Source organism: Peromyscus californicus, unplaced genomic scaffold, assembly GCF_007827085.1.
Source record: "Peromyscus californicus insignis strain IS unplaced genomic scaffold, ASM782708v3 Scaffold_5__1_contigs__length_169319896, whole genome shotgun sequence".
Lineage (NCBI taxonomy): Eukaryota > Metazoa > Chordata > Mammalia > Rodentia > Cricetidae > Peromyscus > Peromyscus californicus.
Genome location: NW_026294573.1, coordinates 8,028,826 through 8,047,369, shown reverse-complemented (window position 1 = coordinate 8,047,369; position 18,544 = coordinate 8,028,826). Strand labels below are relative to the sequence as shown.

Sequence of the window (18,544 nt, the reverse complement as noted above, 5' to 3'; positions counted from 1 at the left end):
GTTATGATCTTAGACTCAGGTGGTCTGAATTCAGAATTCAACTCTTAGCAATCAGGCTGGGGACATCTCCCTACGCTGACAGACGACCTTCAGAAAGTCGATTTTTCCATTTCCTCATGTGGACTGAGGGTGTGGAAACAACGTGTGGTGTGGGCAGAAATGTGTAAGCTGTGGAGTGTGGGTGACGGGAGTGACGGGGGTGACAAGTCACCAGCAGGTGGTTTAATATTCTCCCTCTTCCTCTCAGCCTCACCTGCCCGATGAGAAGTCCCTGGGTGCCACAGGCCTAGAACAGCAGCACCTGTTGACCACAGCACCCAGTTCCAGCAGCAGCTCCCTGGAGAGCTCAGCCAGCGCTGGGCACAGGCGGGTGCCCTCTCGGAGCCAGCCCCAGGCAACGGCCACAGAGGAGGCCCGAGGGTCTCAGGAGGCCTGTGCAGCCTCCCGGAGTTCAGGTGAGAGGCAGGAGCTGGCTCCCTCCCACTCTGTGCAGATAGAGTTGAAAATAACCCAAGAGGGAAATGTCTTTAACATACCTGGCAACCATGATGGCTGGTAGTTGTGGCTCTCAGTCGCTGCCCGTCTTGGGAGGAGATCTACTGCATTGCACTCGTTCTGAAAAGGGTCCGGGCTCACAGTGCTCAGCACAGCTTCTATGGAGTGTGTGGATCATGTCCCCACCGATGTCAAGTAGCAAAATCTTGAGTCAGACTGCTGTAAATTGGGTTCATGTGCATTCCTTGCCTAACCTCTGCTAGTGGCCTGGAGTTGCCCTGTGGGGCTAGCCTTGGCTGCCCCCAGCTTACTTCTGTTCCCTGCTCATGGGAAGCATAGCTACTTTGGATTCTAGGTTCAGCCCCAGCTTGCCCTGTGTTGGTCCTCTCTCTGGCTCACCCTTCCGCCAGACACTCTGGCTTTGTCTTTCAAGTCTCTCATACCTGTGGGGAGCACTCCCGCACCCCACCCCATACTGTCATCCCCAGCTGGGGTGGCTGTTCCTCAGGAATCCCTAAGGCCATGCCTCTCTTCCACAGGACTGTCTGTCTCCTTCCTCCCTTTACTGGCTTGTGTGATTCCCAAAAGCCAAGATCCTGCTTACATCCCTGGGCCCAGCACTGGTCTGGCTAGATTTTGTTTTGTTTTGTCTTGTTTTTTTGAGACAGGGTTTCTCTTTGTAGCTCTGGCTATCCTGGAATTCTGTTTGTAGACCAGCCTGACCTTGAACTCAGAGATCCACCTGCGTCTGTCTCCTGAGTGCTGGGATTAAAGGTGTGTGCCACCACACCCAGTTTGGCCCTGGGAAGCTGTGATACACCAGGCATTGTCTTGGATTCTTTGCCTGCACCAAACAACCTGCCTGTCAATTCAAAGAAATAGTTACCGTTATTATCCCATTTTCCAGATGAGGAAATTGAGGCCTGGAAAAGTTAATCACCTTGTTAGGAGCACACAGTTAGTATATACAAGCACCAGGAGTCTGGGCTTTAGAGCTCTGGAATTGGGATATGAGTAAAACAATTCCTCCAAGTTTTTTTTTTTCCCCTTCGTTTTTTCAAGACATGGTTTCACTGAGTAACAACTTTGGCTGTCCTGGAACTCACTCTGTAGACCAGGTTGGCCTCGATTATGTCCCTTTTTTTTTTTTTCCGTAGCTGAGGACTGAACCCAGGGCCTTTCGCTTGCCTAGCGCTCTACCACTGAGCTAAATCCTCCAGGTTGGCCTTGAATCCACAGAGATCCACTTGCCTCTGCCTCCCAAGTGCTGGGATTAAAGGAGTCCTCCAAAGTTCTTTAAGAAAATATATAGATTTGGTTTTTTTTTTAATGTATATAGGTGTTTTACCTGCATGCATGTCTGTATACCATGGGGGAAGGCCAGAGAGGGTGTCAGATCCCCTGGAACTGGAGTTACAGATGATTGTGAACTGCCATGGTGGATGCTGGGAACTGAACCCAAATCCTCTGCAATACCAAGTGCTCCTAACTGCCGAGCCACCTCTCTAGCCCTGTTCTTTGGAAGTTCTATTCGCTATAGCTCACTGAGGGTCACTTGGGGCCAGAGGCACAATGTGGGGACCTGGTGCATTTACTTGGTCTGCACCTTACCTTATAATCTAGGATAGCGACACAGTTGGTACCTCCAGTGCCCACACTGGAGTGAGTCCCTGATGGGGTTCCCCAGAACCCTGGGGTTTCCTTTGTTTTGTAGTGGGTAGGTCAGGTCCACTGGCCTTTGTCTACCCCACCCCACCCCAGCAACACTGGCTAGTGGGGCAGTAGAAGTAAACATGAACGTGAATTTGGTTGTTAACTCAGAGCAGCCCTACTGCCCTGGAGGCCATGAGAAGCCGAGCAGGCTCCCTAATTCCATGAGCCTCCATTTCCTCATCTGGTGATGAGCCACGAACCCCCTTGGCATGCTGATGAGAGACTGTAGCATTGTGGCCGCATTGGCATCTGACGGGATTGATAGCTGCTGCCACAGCTGCCTCCCCCACCCAGCCTCCCCCACACCCACATTCTGCGGCTGCAGCGACTGTTATGCCCGGTGCTTGCTGGTGCCCATGCAACCTTCTCTGCCTGCAGCACCCCTGCCCCCTGCCTACCCTCGGGAGCACTCGTGTCTGCTTCTGTTTTTGCCATTGGAGTCCCCAGCCTCACCAGCACGTGATGACTTGTTGGGGCCCCTCTGTACAAGCTGAGGGTTCCCTGGGCCTGGCCTGGAACAGAGCAGATGGCTCTCCACATTGGTTGAGTATATACATGTGTTCAAATAGAAACATGAGTTCATCTTTCTTGGTTTCCCTTCTCCCATTGTGTCCCACTGTGGCTTCTTCCTTGTCCCCTGAGGATGTCTATCTATCCCCTTTCTCCTCTGCTCTCTGCCCCCTCCTCTTCCTTCTCCTAGATGTTCTGTACCCCATCTCTCTGACCTCCCCATTGCTTTGCTCTCCCCTTCTCCCTCCCTCCCTCCCTCCCTCCCTCCCTCCCATTGACACCTCTCTCTACCGTGGGAGCCTGTCAACCCCAGAACGGTGCCCACCCACCACCACAGTGTCTTGTTCATAACATGCAAAGGCCATGGTGACTTTGCGTGACATTTGGGTGCCGGGGAGGCCCAGGATAGAGATTTCTTTGTGGTCCCTTGATTTCAGCTCTTCCTCTCTCTGGTGCATTTGAGATTCCTCTGTGCACAGTGGTTGGCTTGCTGTATTCTTATCTAAGCTTCCTTGATCTCCAATTTCCAGGAGCCAGGCTGAATAGCCAGCTGGCACTGCTGTTGGCCCTGGTAGGTTCTGGAGAGCCAGCAGCAGCAACAGCAACTGACATGCAACTGACATTTGGGAGAACTGTTGTGTGGCAAGCCCCTCATGTCTGCCCCCTGCTAGTCTGGCATCCACTCCTCACCAACTTAGGAAACTTAGATGCCCAGAGGGGCCAGGCAGGAAAATGGATGGACTGTCCCTGACGTCTGTTCTGTCAATGGCTTCTGCTTCTGTATATTCCAGTGGTAGGGATCAAATTTCTTGTGTATGGTAGACAAGCCTTTCCCGCTGAACTATGCCTCCAGCCTGGGGCTTTAAACTACCAACCAACCTCTGAAGTTTAAAATTCGGCAGTCAGTTAATTTAAAACATTATCACCACCAGGTGGTGTTGGCACACACCTTCAGTCCCAGCACTTAGGAGGCAGAGGCAGGAGGATCTCTAATCTATAGAGCTAGTTCTAGTTCAGCTAGGGATACACAGAGAAACCCTGTCTTGAAAAGCAAACAAACAAAACAACAACAAAAAATCAAAACAAACCAAAATACCACCACCACCAAAAAAAAAAAACAAAAAAACAACCAAAAACAAAAAAACAAAAAACCAAACAAACCCACTATCATCACCAAAATCAAAATGTACTTAGGCTAGTTTTGGTCCATTTAATACATGTCCCCGTTAAAAGTCACTAGGAACACAGGATGAACTGTCAGAAAGTCCACATGCCCCATGATTCCAGGTCTGGGATGTGGGGAGGGAGACCAGGTGATGGACAGGGAAGGAAGCAAATGTGTTCAGAGCAGGGAGGACAGACAGAGGCTTATTGGAGAAAGTGACTTTGAGCTAGGCCTGAGTGACAGGAGGGAGAGCCTGTGAACAAGAAGAGCTTTCCAGGCTGAAGGAACAGCATGTGCAAAAGTCCTGAGGCCTAAAGTGCTCAAGGAGTAGCAGGGAGCCTAGGGCAGCTGGAAGGCCTGTGAGATGTTGGAGCATCAGGGGCGTAAGGAGGATGGGTACCAGTTTATGTAAGGCCTCATGGGCTCTGTCAAGGACCAACAGAGGAAGTGACCCCAGCTTCAAAGGGCCAGCTTGGAAACCTGCAGAGGATGGGGCCGGAACCAGGATGGGGCAGAGGCTGGTCATACAGTCCAGAAGAGTGGGTGGAGGCCAGCTTGGCTGACACAGGGCAGGCAAGGAAGCTCAGCTTACTTTTTGAAGGTAGTTATTGGTAGATTGGTTATAGAACACGACACAGACATTGCCCCAAGGCTCCAAGTCTGAGCAGGGTGGATGGTGGCACTGTGGACTGGGCAGAAGGGTGATTGGAGATGGAGGTAAAATGCAAGGTGTTTTTAAGAACCCAAATGCAGGTTTCTTAGGTGGATGGTTAGGTGGAGTCCTGATTACTCTTACTCACTGTCTCCAAGAGCTATGGTTCCTCAAGAGATAAAGCAATGACCAAGACTGTCATCTTTGCTAGGAGATATGCTGCATCATTGCAGCCTTTAAAAACATTTATATAAGATTTATTCCTTTTTTTTAATCCTATGAGTGAGTGTTTTGCCTTCATGTTCATCTGTGTACCACATGTGTGTCTGGTGCCTATAGGAATCAGAAGAGGGCACCAGACCCCTTGGAATTAGAGTTACAGATCATTGTGAACCACCATGTGGGTGCTGGGAATCAAACCCTGGTCTTCTGGAAGAGCAGCCAGTGCTCTTGATCACTGAGCCATCTCTCCAGTCACACTTTTTGTTTTCTTCTTTTTGAGGCAGAGTCTTATGTAGCCCAGGCTGACCTTGAATTGGCTGTGTAACCAAGAATAACCTTGAACTTCTGATCCTCCTGCCTCTACCTCCCAAATGCTGGAATTTTAGGCATGTGCAGTGATGCTGTCTATGCTGGGAACTGAACCCAAGGTTTTGTGCAGCTACATCCTCAGCCCTACTGTACCCATTTAACAGCAGAGTAAACTGAAAGAAGTCAAGTGATTGGCCAAGATTGAGGAACTCAGAATAGTCAGTCTGCTAAGAGTGGGCCTGCATTGTGTTCTGGGAAGGAGGTGGGTTCTGCCATCTGGGAAGCCCACATCACAGGTCAGAGCAATGGCTGTACCACAAGCCCATCCGTGGGTGCTTAGAGCAGCTCAGGGCTCTGTGAGCAGAAGCGGGGGGTCAGGGAACAGGCCTCAGTAGTAAGGACAGAGTACCAGCAATCCCATCTCAACTTCTAGATTCATGAAATCCTAGAGGCAGCTGTGGACAGTAAGGAATTCACTGAGAACAAAGATGTCTCTGGAGTCAGGGGCTCATCTCCAGGAAGGAACAGTTTCCAGAAGGAACAGTTTCCAAGTGGATACTGTGCCAATGACAAGAGAGTTCTCACCGTTTGGTTTGGTTGGTGGTGTGGCTGTAATGGTCGACACCTTTCACAGTTCAGCAGTTGTGGGAGAATGTTCTTGACCAGTCTTGGCCATGGCCAGTCTCCTGCAACTGTTTCCTGTTTACATGCTGGGTTCTCTGCTAGGGCACAGCTTCTCTCTGTCTCTCTTTCTCTCCCTCGTGCGTATAGGTACAGGGATGCTAATGAACCCATGTGTCTGTGTTGAGAGGACAACCTAGATGTCATATTTGGGATGCCATCTATCTCCTTAAGAGTTTCTCATTGGCTTGGAGCTCACCAATTAGACTAGACTGGCTGGCCAGCAAACCCCAGCTGTCTCCCTTTCTCTGTCTCCCAAGTACTGGGATTACAAGTGCCTGCCACCATGTCCAGCCTCTTTATGTGAGTTCTCAGGGATTGAACTCAGGTCCCTGTGCTTGCGAGACAAACGCTTGACTAACGGACCCATCTCCTCAGCTCAAGGCTTTGTTCTTCTTGGAGCACTTTTGTCTGATTTAGATGATTGTCTTCTGTCAGTCACATGAAGAGTTGGGCTGGGCAGCTGGGAGGTGAGCAAACAGAGGCACATGGGGGTAGGTGACATGTCTGATGCCATAGTGGAGGGGAGCTAGCATCTTTGGTCTCTTGGTCCTTGGCCTACTGCTCTTCCCCACCATCTTAACCTGCCTCTGAGACAAGAAGCAAACTGCAAAGACACCCCCAGACTCACAGCTCCCATCTTGTGCTTCACAGATTCTTCCCACGGCAGCCACGGGACCCATGTCAATGTCACCTGCATTGTGAACGTCTGTAGTAGCTCTGACCACAGCTCACAGTGTTCTTCCCAAGCCAGCACCACAGTGGGGGACGCAGATGCCAACGCCCCGGGATCCCCGAAGGATGAGCAGGTTCCCTTCTCCCAGGAGGAGTGTCCTTCTCAGTCCCAGTGGGAGACCCCAGAGACACTGCAGAGCCGTGAGAAGCCCTTGCCCCTTGGTGTGCCTGATGTGGGCATGAAGCCGAATCAACCGGGCTGGTGTGACCAGGTTGCAGCCAAAGTGGCCTGAGCCCTGCAGGGGCAACGCTCTGTGTATGGACCCCCAATTCTCCTAGATCCTCAACCCACAGGACTTTACAGCTCTTTCTGGGCTCACTTCCCTTAGTGACCTCCCCAGCCCCACTTGCAGGTCAAGTGAGGGTTGAGGCAGCCAGAGTGGCGGGAAACTCTTGCCATGGTGTTCTATGGGGCATCCCCAGCAAATCCTTGCTCTTCTGTGACCTCTGGATCTCCTGGGCTCTGGCCTGATTGTGGCTTCTGAGAGGTCCCAGGATCTTTCCCTCCCAAGGAACTAACATCCTCATCCATATGCTTGGAGAAAGGATAGTACAGCTCTTCAGCCTGAATGATGACATCACAGGACAGTCCCAGCAGGAAGGGGGAAGTGGTGGCCTTGTAGGGCACAGGGGCCCTTGAGGTTAGTGCTAGACTCTTGGGAAGTACCCCCTTCCAAACTACCATAGTTCTTTTGATGCAAGAATCAGATGTACAGAGGCCCTGATAGGCAAGGTTACTCTGCTATAGGGTGCTGGGGCTGTAACTCAGTGGTAGAGTGTGCTCTTAGCAGTCCCTGGGTTTGATCTCCAGCTCCACACGCAGAAAGTAAGTCCATGCAGCAGACAGCTGGTTTGCATCCTCTGCATTTGACCTTCACTCCAGTGGGCACACAGAGGGTTCCAGTTCCTCCCTGCTGGCCTTCTAAGGAGCCCTTCCAAGGCCACACCTTCTTTTCAGGGAATCTCAGGGACTGTAGAGGTCCCAGGCCCCTGCAGCCACCTGCCTCCTCCTACCTCAGCCTGGACCACTCCCTTTAACTCCCCAACTGCTTGGTACTGTACCCACTGTGACCCTGAGTGCATGTCCATGCTATGCATTGTGGATTGGAACAGTGCATGGCATCATTTGAACAGCCCATCTGGAAGCAGCTGAAGCCAGCTATTTTGCCAAAGGATTCATACCCATTTTCTAATCAGCACGCTCCCCTAGCATGCCCAGATCTGGAAGGAAAGGCTTCAGGAGACTCCTTAAGAGGCAAGTTCAGTCTATGGTGCTTGGATTCCATGTTCACAAATTCCATTGGCTATGAAGTTGGTAGTTAAACTATTGGAGGCCTGTTACCATGGAGACTCAAACAGCACTCTGGAATGGAGATGGAATAGAGACCTACAGGACCTACTGGTTAGGTCTCTGCGCTGCAACAGACCGGAGAGGCTATGGAACACGTCTGTCCCCTGGTGGCCAGTGCTGGGATGACTTCGGGCTTCCTAGACAACAAAAGCATGAATTAAAAGGACTATTTCTGGGTGTTGCCTCAGCTCCTGTGCTTGTGTGGATCCCAACACGATGTGCCAAGGAGCATTTGCACTGTATGCTGGACAAATTCCTGCTTATAAATGCTTTTTGTTGTTTTTCACACTGATCCCTGACTGTGTCTGGGGGCTGGTTTGGGGTTTGTCTGTGGTCCTGCTGGCCCACCTCCAATGTGTGAGGAGAGATGGGGTCATGGTTAGTGAGGTCCAAGAGGTCCATGTAGTGAATGGCTCTGGAGCCCTCACCCCACCCCACCTTTACAGCTGCTCTTGCTGAGAACCTGGCTGTCTCCCACTACAGTTGTAGCCTGTGGATGCTGAGGGAATTTCCAGCCGCTAGTCTCCAGGTATGTTCCTGTCTCCTGCCCTCTTACCTAAGCCTGGCCTCCTCATTGTGTTCTGGGAAGGAGGTGGGTTCTGCCATCTGGGAAGCCCACACCACAGGTCAGAGCAATGGCTGTACCACAAGCCCATCCGTGGGTGCTTAGAGCAGCTCAGGGCTCTGTGAGCAGAAGCGGGGGGTCAGGGAACAGTTAGGAGTAGTTACCTCTGACACATTCCTGAGGGATGAACAGTTTTCCAGAACCTCTTTTTCTTTGTGTGTGTGTGTGGGGGGGGGGATTGGTGGGGTAAGGTGTATGTGTGTGTGTGTGGGGTCGTGTGTGTGTGTGTGTGTGTGTGTGTGTGTGTGTGTGTGTGTGGTGTATGTATGTGTATGCATTTTTGCATATATGTGTGGGGAGGCCAGAGGTTGGTTTTGGGTGTTCTTGGTCACTCTCTATCTAATATATTGAGGCAGGGGCTCTCCTCGAAACCTAGAGCTTGCATATTTGGCTAGTCTAGCTTGCTTCAGGTATCCCTTGACTCTGCCTCTGGAGTGCTGGGATTACAGGCAGGCTGCTGGACCTGCCCGTTGTTTACATGGATACTAGAGATCTGAATTCTGATTCTCATGCTTGTGTACCGAACACTTTATCCACTAAGACATCTCTCCAGGTGCTCCCCCTTTTAATGAGTTAAGGTTGGACTGGCAAGATGGCTCAGTGGATAAAGGCGATTGCTGACAAGCCTGAGGACCCAAATTGGGTCCCCAGGACTCCTGCAGCTTGTCCTCTGACTCCTCCACATGCATACTTCTGCACGTGTGTGCACTCACACACACAATACATGCAATAAAATTTTAAAAATTAGTTGACTCTATTTTGTGTCATTATTTTTGCTTATTATCTGTTTGTTTATAGAAAGAGTATTTCTATGTACCCAAGCTGGCTGCATACTCTGGGCACCTTGAATTTGCAAATTCTCCTGCCTTAGCTTCCAGAGCACTGAGTTATAGTCATGTGCAGCCATGCTAGGACTTTATGGGCATTAAATTTTCTTTATTTATTTAATCTTACTTTTTCAGATAGGTCTTGTGTATTCCAGGCTGGCATAAACCTTGTCTAAGGATGACCTTGAACTTGGTATCCTCTTACCTCTACTTCCCAAGTGTTGGGGTTACAAGTGTGTTCATACTGTGCCTGGTTTACGTGGTGCTGGGGGTTGAACCCAGGGGCCTTGAGCATTCTATGCAAACACAGCCCAGCCCCAAACTTTACTTTTTGTTTGTTTGTTTGTTTTGAGACAGGGTCTCACTATGTAGCTCTGGTTGTCCTGGAACTCACTCTGTAGACCAGGCTGGCCTCAAACTCAGAGATCCACCTGCCTCTGCTTCCCAAGTGCTGGGATTAAAGGTGTGCGCCACCACTTCACTTTTAACTTGCAAATTATCATTAACATTGTTACCAAACAGACATCTCTATTGGAGTTAAGTCCTCATAGGCACTTGACCGTCATTCTACTGCCTTTTGGAGCTCTGTGCTTGGTTTTGCCATAGCTCTGTTTACTAAAGAATGCTTAGGGAGTTCAAGATCCCCCAGAACAGTGGTTCTCAACCTGTGCATCATGATCTCTTTGGGGGTCACCTATCACTGTGTTTAACATGTATGTATGCTTGCCAGAAGAGGGCACCAGATCTCATTACAGATGGTTGTGAGCCACCATGTGGTTGCTGGGAATTGAATTCAGGACCTCTGGAAGAGCAGCCAGTGCTCATAACCTCTGAGCCATCTTCTCCAGGCCCCAATAGAAAATTTTTTTTAATTTAAAAATTTAGCCAAGTGGTGGTGGCGCACGCCTTTAATCCCAGCACTTGGGAGGCAGAGGCAGGTGGATTTCTGTGAGTTCGAGGCCAGCCTGGTCTCCAAAGCGAGTTCCAGGAAAGGCTCAAAGCTACACAGAGAAACCCTGTCTCGAAAAACAAAACAAAACAAACAAACAAAAAAAAATTAGCATTCTGCCAGGTGTGGTGCACATCTTTAATCCCAGAACTTGGGAGGAAAAGGCAGGTGGATCTCTATGATTTAGAGGCCAACCTGGCCTACACAATGAGTTCCAGGCCAGCCAAGACTACATGGTGAGCCCCTGTCTCAAAAAAAATTCTAGCATTCTTGAGGCCAGAGAGCTGGCTTGCTGGGTAAAGGGCCCAAGACCCACACGATGGAAGGAGAGAACTGACTGACCTCTACTCATACACCCACCACATATACAATAAATAAAATAATGTAATTTAAAAGTTTTAAAAATATGTAGTATCCTCTGCTGGGACTGGAGCTCTGTTGATAGAGTGTTAGCCTAGCATGCACAAGGCCCTGGGTTCAGTCCCTAGGACTGCATATACTGGGTGGCTTCTTGTAATTCCAGCACTAGGAGGCAGAGCAGAAGAATCAGAAGTTCAATCATCCTTCGCTACATACCAAGTTCAAAGACAGCCTAGGCCACGTGAGAACTTGTCTAAGAAAGGAGAAGGAAGAAAGAGAATTAAAAAAAAAAAAAAGAAGAAGCTGGGCTGTGGGGGCACTTGCCTTTAGTCCCAGCACTCGGGAGGTAGAGGCAGGAGGATCTCTGTGAGTTTGAGGCCAGCTTGATCTACAGAACAAGTTCTAGGACAGCCCCAGCTACACAAGGAAGCCCTGTCTTGGGAAACCAAACCAAAATAAAGAAAAAAAAAAAAAAGATAAATCCAGCATTGTTCTTTTGACTAGACCTGTTACAGATCCTATGCCAGTTAGAACGTAAGCCTTGGTTTAATATGTCATAATACTGTATGAGAGCCGGAAACACAAATATATTGAGTATTGAGTATGTTACTTTTCTCTTTACAATGAGGAAACACCTAACAAAAGCAACCTAAGGAAGAAAGAGGTCTTTTTGGCTTCTGGTTAGAGAGTCCAGGCCATCATGGAGTCAGGGCAGCAAGAATAGGAGGCGGCTGGCCACATTGCCTCTGCAGTCAGGAAGGGAAGAGAGAGAGAGAGAGAGAGAGAGAGAGAGAGAGAGAGAGAGAGAGAGAGAGAGAAGTGCTGCTCAATTCACTTTTTCATTTAGTTCCATCTATGACTCCCATCCCTTAGAGCAGTGGTTCTCAACCTGTAGGTCTCAATCCCCACAGGGGTCACATATCAGCTATCCTGCATATCACAATTTACATTACAATTCATAACAGTAGCAAAATTCCAGTTATGAAGTAAGAACAAAATAATTTTATAGATGGGGGGTCACCACCACATGAGGAACTGTGTTAAAGAGTCGCAGCTTGTGAACTTTTTTGTGTGTGGGGGGGGTGGGAGGGTAGGGAAAGGGGTGTGGTCGAGACAGGGTCTCCCTATGTAATCCAGGTTGGTCTGGAACTCACTAAGTAGACTAGACTGGCCACGAACTCATAGAGATCTACCTGCCTCAGCTTTCAAAGTACTGGGATAAAAGGCATGCATCACCATGCCCAGAACTTCATGAATTCTTTGTTGAAAAATCTGGCACTGAAAATTGAAATACCAAGGCTGTGGGCGTAGCTTAGTGACAGAGCACTTGTCTACATTCTGCCGGGCTCTGGCTTCAAGCCCAAGAATAGAAAAAGAAAGGAAAAAGAAATTATGACTCAATCATTGATGTTATTTTTGAGACACATGATCACAGAGAAGCTAGACAGGCTAGCTGTGGAGCCATCTCCCAAGTGGGTCAAAGCACAGGGTGCATACAGCCCCAAGTACGCCATCTGAATCCAGGCCGTGGCATTTGAAAGTATGCTTTCCCAGCAAGCTACCTACTCAAGCAGGAGAGTTGCCATTTAAAAGTTAGCACTTGGTGGTGTGGGGGAGGCGTGGGAGGTACCTCATCCATTAGGAGCACTGGCTGTTCTTCCAGAGGACTGGGGTTCAATTCTCAGCACCCACATGGCGGCTCAGAACTGTCTGCAACTCCAGCTCCTGAGGCTGTGATGCCAGTGTGCTGGACCCGTTCTTAAATTGATTTTGTCAGGACATTTGAATGATAACAACAGAAAAGAAACTAAGACAAATGGTGAACGTGCTTGGAAGCATCCTGGGATGGGCTTCTCTTCAAAAATGCCCATGCTCCTGCCAGAGGCATGCCTACCACCAGGCATGCCCACAGCCAGAAGCTAAAGTCACCTCTTATTGGTAACATGTTCCACCATCGTGAACGTGTACTCAGAGCAGAAGCTAGGTGTGGATGTGCTTGTGTGTCCTGTGTGTCTGTGTGTCCTGTGTGCCTGTGTGTGTCCTGCTGCCTAGCAAAGGTAAGAGCGCTTGTTGCTAAACCTGATGACCTGAATTCTACCCCCAAGACCCATATGGTGGAGAGAACTGACTCCCATAGTCACCCTCATGTTCAAAGACTCCAGTGTTAAGATAGGCGTGATGGTGCACACCGGTAATCCCAGCATTTGGGTGGTGGAGGCAGGAGGATCAAGAGTTCAGGGTCATCCTTGGCTACATAGTGAGTCTGAGACCAGATTTGGTTGCATTAGAACCTTTCAAAACAAACAGACCAAAACCAACAGAAAAGCAGACAGTGGTGTAATATTTTCTTCAGTCACCTTCTCTTTGTGTCTCAATGACAGAGACACCTATGATGACACTGGACCAAGCCTGATAGTCCCAGAGAGTGTCCTCATCTCAGGATCCTGAAGAGTAACATGGTCATAGGGTGCCCCAAATTCTTTGGAGGGGGCCACTCATTAGCCAGCCCTCTTCTCCACCACCCACTCACTGTTCCTGATACAGCCTTTCACTCCATCTCCTCTCAACCAGGGCCCTGGCTTTGCCCCTCCCTCATCTTTAGGTGGGTTACGTGGCTCCCTGTTTCACTGACAAAATAACAGAAAGAAAAGGGAATGCCTGGAGCTTCTAAGTCCACCTCCCCCATGTCTGCACCTCGGTCCATGTCCCTGGCTTCTCTGTGACCATGGCTGAGATACACTTTCTGTCTATTCTTCTTTCTCTCTCAAATATCTATTTATTTTTATTTTATGTGTATGAATGTTTGCCTGCATGTATGTAGATACCAGAAGAGGGTGGCTGTGATTCACCATAGGGGTGCTGAGATTTGAACTTGGGTCTTCTGCAAGAGCAGCCACTGCTTTTAACTGCTGAGCCATCTCTCCAGCCCATGGCATCTCTCATGAACCAAATGTATTGCTTTGGTGACTCCAAGTTTTCTCTGTCTGCTTACAGACACAATGATCTTTTTGTCCCTTTTGCAAAACAACATCCCACCTCTCACCAGAAAACAGAAAATAACAGCAGTTGGTGACATGTGGAGAGTGTGAAACCCTGTGTCCTGTGGGTGGGCTATAAAACAGGGCAGCTGCTGGGGCAGATGGTGTAGAAGTCCCTCAGAAAGCTAAATGTATGAAACAAGCCCTGGATTCTATCACAGGCACTGAAAATAAACCAAACATAGAACTATCAGATGATCCAGAAATGTCACTTCCGGATACCTACCCAGAAGCACTGCAAACACACGCCTGCCTGAATGGGTATTTGATTGAACATCATCACACACTGTAGCATTGTCCACAAGAAGTAAGAGATGGAGACGAGGGGAATAGCACCTATGACAGACAAAGACAAAATGTGGACTACACATACAATGGGGGTATTCTCCCTTAAGAAGGAAAAGGGCTGGGCTGGAGAGATGGTCCAGCAGTTAAGAGTGCATACTGCTCTTTCAGAGAACCCAAGTTCAATTCCCAGAACCCCTATGATCACATCAGATGGATCACAACCATCGATTACTGCATCCCAGCTCCAGGGGATCCAACACCTCTAGTCTCCATGGGTACCCGCATTCATGTGCACATGTCATACACATAACTTGAAATAATAAAAATCAGAGCCAGGCATGGTGGCACATGCTTTTGATCTTAGCACTTGAGAGGCAGAGGTAAATAGAGTTTGAGGCCAGCTTGATCTATGTAGTGAGTTCAAGGCTAGCCAGAGTTACATGGTGGGATCTTGTCTCAAAAAAAAAAAAAAAAAAAAAAAAAAAACCAAAAAAAATGAACAAACAAATAAAAAACATAGTGAGATCCTGTCTTTTAGAAATGTATGTTTGTGTATGTTAGAATAAAATCTGAGAGAGAGAGAGAGAGAGAGAGAGAGAGAGAAGACACCTGATGTCAAACTCTGGCTTCCACATACACACATGCATGCACACACATCTATATACATATGATGCACAGCCATCCACCAACACATTGTACATATGCACACACAACTTAAATAAACATAAAAAATTAAAAGCTAAAAAGGGAAGGAAACAGAAACTGAAGAGATGGTTCAGTCAGAGAAGTGCTTATTGAGTAAGTGTGAAGACCTGAGTCTGCACCCAATACCCGAGGTAAACAAAACAAAACAAACGGCCCGGAAGGATAGCCCCATGGTTAAGAGCACAGACTGCTCTTGCAGAGGACCCAGGTTCAATTCCCAGCACCCACATGGCAGCTCACAATCAACTGTAACTTCAGTCCCAGGGCACCCAACACCCTCTTCTGGTCTTTACAGGCACTGCATGCATGTGATGCGTAGACACACATGCAGGCAAAAACACATTCATGCACATAATAATAAAAAAGAAGCACCCACATGAAAATGTTCCACACACACCTATACACACACAAATATGCGTGTGTGTGTGTGTGTGTGTGTGTATAAATGAACAAATGGAAGGAATTGTGCTGTGCACTATGGCATGAATGAACCTGAGGGCAGTGTAAGTGAATGAAGATAGTCACATAACCTCATGTGACTCCTCCTCCACGAAAGATGTACAAGAGTCAAATCTGCAGATGGAAAGCAGAATGCTGGCTGCTGGGGGCTGAGAAGCAGGCATCAGGCCACTACTGGGGATGTTGTAACTACTCAATGTTAAAGGTAGAAAGAGTTCTGGAGATGGTCAGTAGTGAGGGTTGCATGGCAGTGTGAATGGTTAAATGGTTAATGGGAGCAGGAGTGTGGCTCAGTTGGTAAAGTTCTTGCCTAGAAAGCACCAAGCCCTGAGTTCCAACCCCACCTGGTGGTGGGGTGGTGGTGCAAGGTTGCAATCCCAGCCTTCAGGAAGCAGAGGCAGGAGGATCAGAAGTTCCAGGTCACCTCGGCAACATACCAAGTTGGAGGACAGCTCAGATTCATGACACCCTGTCTCAAGAAATCAAAGTAAAATAAAATACTACAAGCAGTCCTTGCCAAATCCGATGACCATGTGAAGGAGTATTGGCCATGTTCTCAGCTGATCTTGCCTTCTAGGCTCTGGGATACGACAGCTACTAAAACAGAGCCTGTCCAGGAAAGTAGGTAGAAACAGATTATCAGACAGGTGAAGATGTGTTGGATAGGAGGGACAGAGGGATGGGGACACCCATTTTGGGTGAGTGGTCAGAAAGGGACTGGAGCAGAGGCCAAAGGCCTCCTGCTCTGCTTGAGCAGACAGGTTGGACGAAAAGAGGGAAGCTAAGGCAGAAGAGCGTCAAAGAGCATCATCCTCCGTCACCCCCCCCCCCCCCGCCCCATCATCCCCCATCATCCCCCGTCACCCCCGACTCTGCATATGGAAGCAAGACGCCAGTGACCCTTCCCATCTGGTTCTTCCTTCTGCTTACTGGTGTCCTGGGAATCTGCCCTCTGCACCCTTTGCGGTGGCACAAAAGACGTTGGCAGGAGGAGAGGGAAGTCAGGCCTGTATTCACTCCTCCTTATGTACCCTCTGGTAGCTTCTACCTGTCCATTAAGCTATAGAGTTACCCTCAGGGCCTCTACTTAGGTGATGCCTGGATCCTGACTCACACCAAACAAAATAATTTCTGGGGTGGCTAGATGGCTCAGCAGGTAAAGGTGATTGTCGCCAAGCCTCACAATTTGAGTTCGATCCCTACAACCCATATGATGGAAGGAGAGAACCAACTACCTAAGCCTCTCACCATGGCACACTTAAATAAATATAAAAAATTCTGAGGGTGGCTCAGCAGTTAAGAGTACTCAGTGTCATTACAGAAGATCCAAGTTCAGTTCCCAGCACCCACATCAGGCAGCTCACAACTGCCTGTAACTCCAGTATCAGGGGATTCAGCGCCCTCTTCTGACCTCCATGGGCATACATACACACTTGTGCATATACCCACACACAGATACACATATACACATAAGTAAAAATAATAAATCTCTTTATAAAAAGAAAGAACTTCAGAATGAGTCAGTATGAAACAAAGTTGGGATTTATTTATTTATGTAGGTTTCTGAACCTCCTGCCTCCAGCTCCTGAGTGCTGGGATTACAGGCACATACCACCATGTTTGATTTGTGCTGGAGAATCAAACCCAGGACTTCTTGTCTGCTAGAAAACTGCTCTCTCAGCTGAGATACGCCCTTGACAAGCCAGGGTTTTACCCAGTAGCTCAGGCTGACCTAGAACTCACTGCCTGGCCCAGGCTGGCTTCCAATTCACAGTCAACCCCTACCTCAACCTCCTTGGTACAGGGATTACAGGCAGGAACTGCCATACCTGGAGTTGTTTTTAAATTACATTTTTAAATGTATTTTATGGGGGTGGTGCATACATAGACTGTCAGGGAACAACTTTAGGGGACTGGTTCTCTCCTTCCATTATGTGGGTCCCGGCATTGAACTCCAGTGGTCAGGCTAGGTGGTAGGCACCTTCACTTGCTGAGCCATGGGTCCAGGCCCAGAGTTGGGGCCTATTAAGCACATACTCTAAGGAGGCAGATCCAGAGCACAGAAGTTCAGAAAGACTGGCTCTTAAGTGTTATGACGATAGGTGTGTGTGTGTTTGATTTTATTATTTGAAGTCACACTGTTCAAAAGATATAATTTACAACAGATTTCAAGATTAAATAGGGTTTAAACATTAAGTTAAAAACTATGACCTGGTTTACTTATTTTTCTACATATCAATTCTTTCTGCAAGTGAAATTATAAGGTGGTTTATGAGGTTTGTCGCTGCAGTTTAGGAGTGAGGAGGAGTCCTGATAAGCTTAAACTCAAAGGTCATGTGCATTTCGGCTCAGTATAGATTGTAGTAAAGTGTTTGCACACTCTTGTTGACACAGCATTCACAAAGGGAGGATTGTCTCTGGGCAGGTGGTCCTCATAGGCGTGTGTGTGTGTGTGTGTGTGTGTGTGTGTGTGTGTGTGTGTGTGTGCGCGCGCGCGCACGCGCAGTACAGAGGTCAGAGGAGGATACTGGGTACCCTGCTCTATCACTTTCCACCTTATTCTCTACCTTGAGACAGTCTGTCACCTGGAGCTAGGTTGGCAGCCAGTAAGTCCCGGCAATTCTCCTATCTCTGTTCGCCTACCTGACAACACCCGGGTTACAGGTGTGCATGTGGCCACATCTGGCTTTTTATGTGGGTTCTGGGGATTTGAACTTGGGACTTTGTGCTTACACAGCAAGATCTTTTACCCTCCAAGCCATCTCTCCAGCCCCTCATAGGGGGTATTGACTGCTACGTTGAAACCCTGGACTCTCAGCCAGTGAGAAATGCAAATCAGATCCTCAGGGGAGGGCCTCCCTCCCATTCCCATGCTTCCTTAGTTTCCCATCCTCCCAATTCCCTCATTCCTACAGCTACCAGCCTGTTCTGCCTCTGCCTCTCCCTTGACTCTAACAACTTCCATCAGGCTTGTGCTTTTCTGGGTATAGATTGTAGCAGTAATGCCCACACTACCATCACCCGTTCACCATGTCCGAGCGAGGGGCTGTGGATCAAAAAACAGAAACAAGAGACAGTGGGTCATTTGCCTCAGCAGAATGCTGTTTATTGAAAGAGGGAGGAAACCTTAAATACAGGCTTACAGCACAATGGGAGAACCCGGACGGCAGAAGTTCGCTACTGATGTTCTACATTCTTGCATCTAAGCTGTTAATGCCCAATATGTAGGATACACAAACAAGGGACTTCCCTTAAGCATTTAGGAGGGTGGAAACTGGCAGGGAATTAGCATAGGGAGGATATCAAGGTCAAGGTCAGCAAGCAAGGCAACAGTTACCCAAAACGGGGGCCAGGGACCTACAATAGATGGTCAGCTCTGTGGTCTCCCCTGCTGGACTGTCCTCAACAAAGATCACTCATGATCCCTGGTTTCCCATGCCCTGTCTCCTGCAGAGAGACC

The 18,544-nt window shown here is 48.6% G+C and overlaps 1 protein-coding gene across 1 annotated transcript in view; it reads left to right on the top strand.

The window, feature by feature from the left end:
- The window catches only part of Tnfrsf1b (TNF receptor superfamily member 1B), a 33,922-nt gene extending 25,803 nt beyond the window's left edge, over nt 1–8,119 (top strand). Inside the window, exons 9-10 of the mRNA XM_052718209.1 lie at nt 248–455; nt 6,402–8,119. Coding sequence (XP_052574169.1) covers nt 248–455; nt 6,402–6,715 — 522 coding nt within the window. The 3' untranslated portion in view covers nt 6,716–8,119. The remainder of the gene's footprint in view (nt 1–247; nt 456–6,401) is intronic.
- Nucleotides 8,120–18,544: the final 10,425 nt, after the last annotated feature.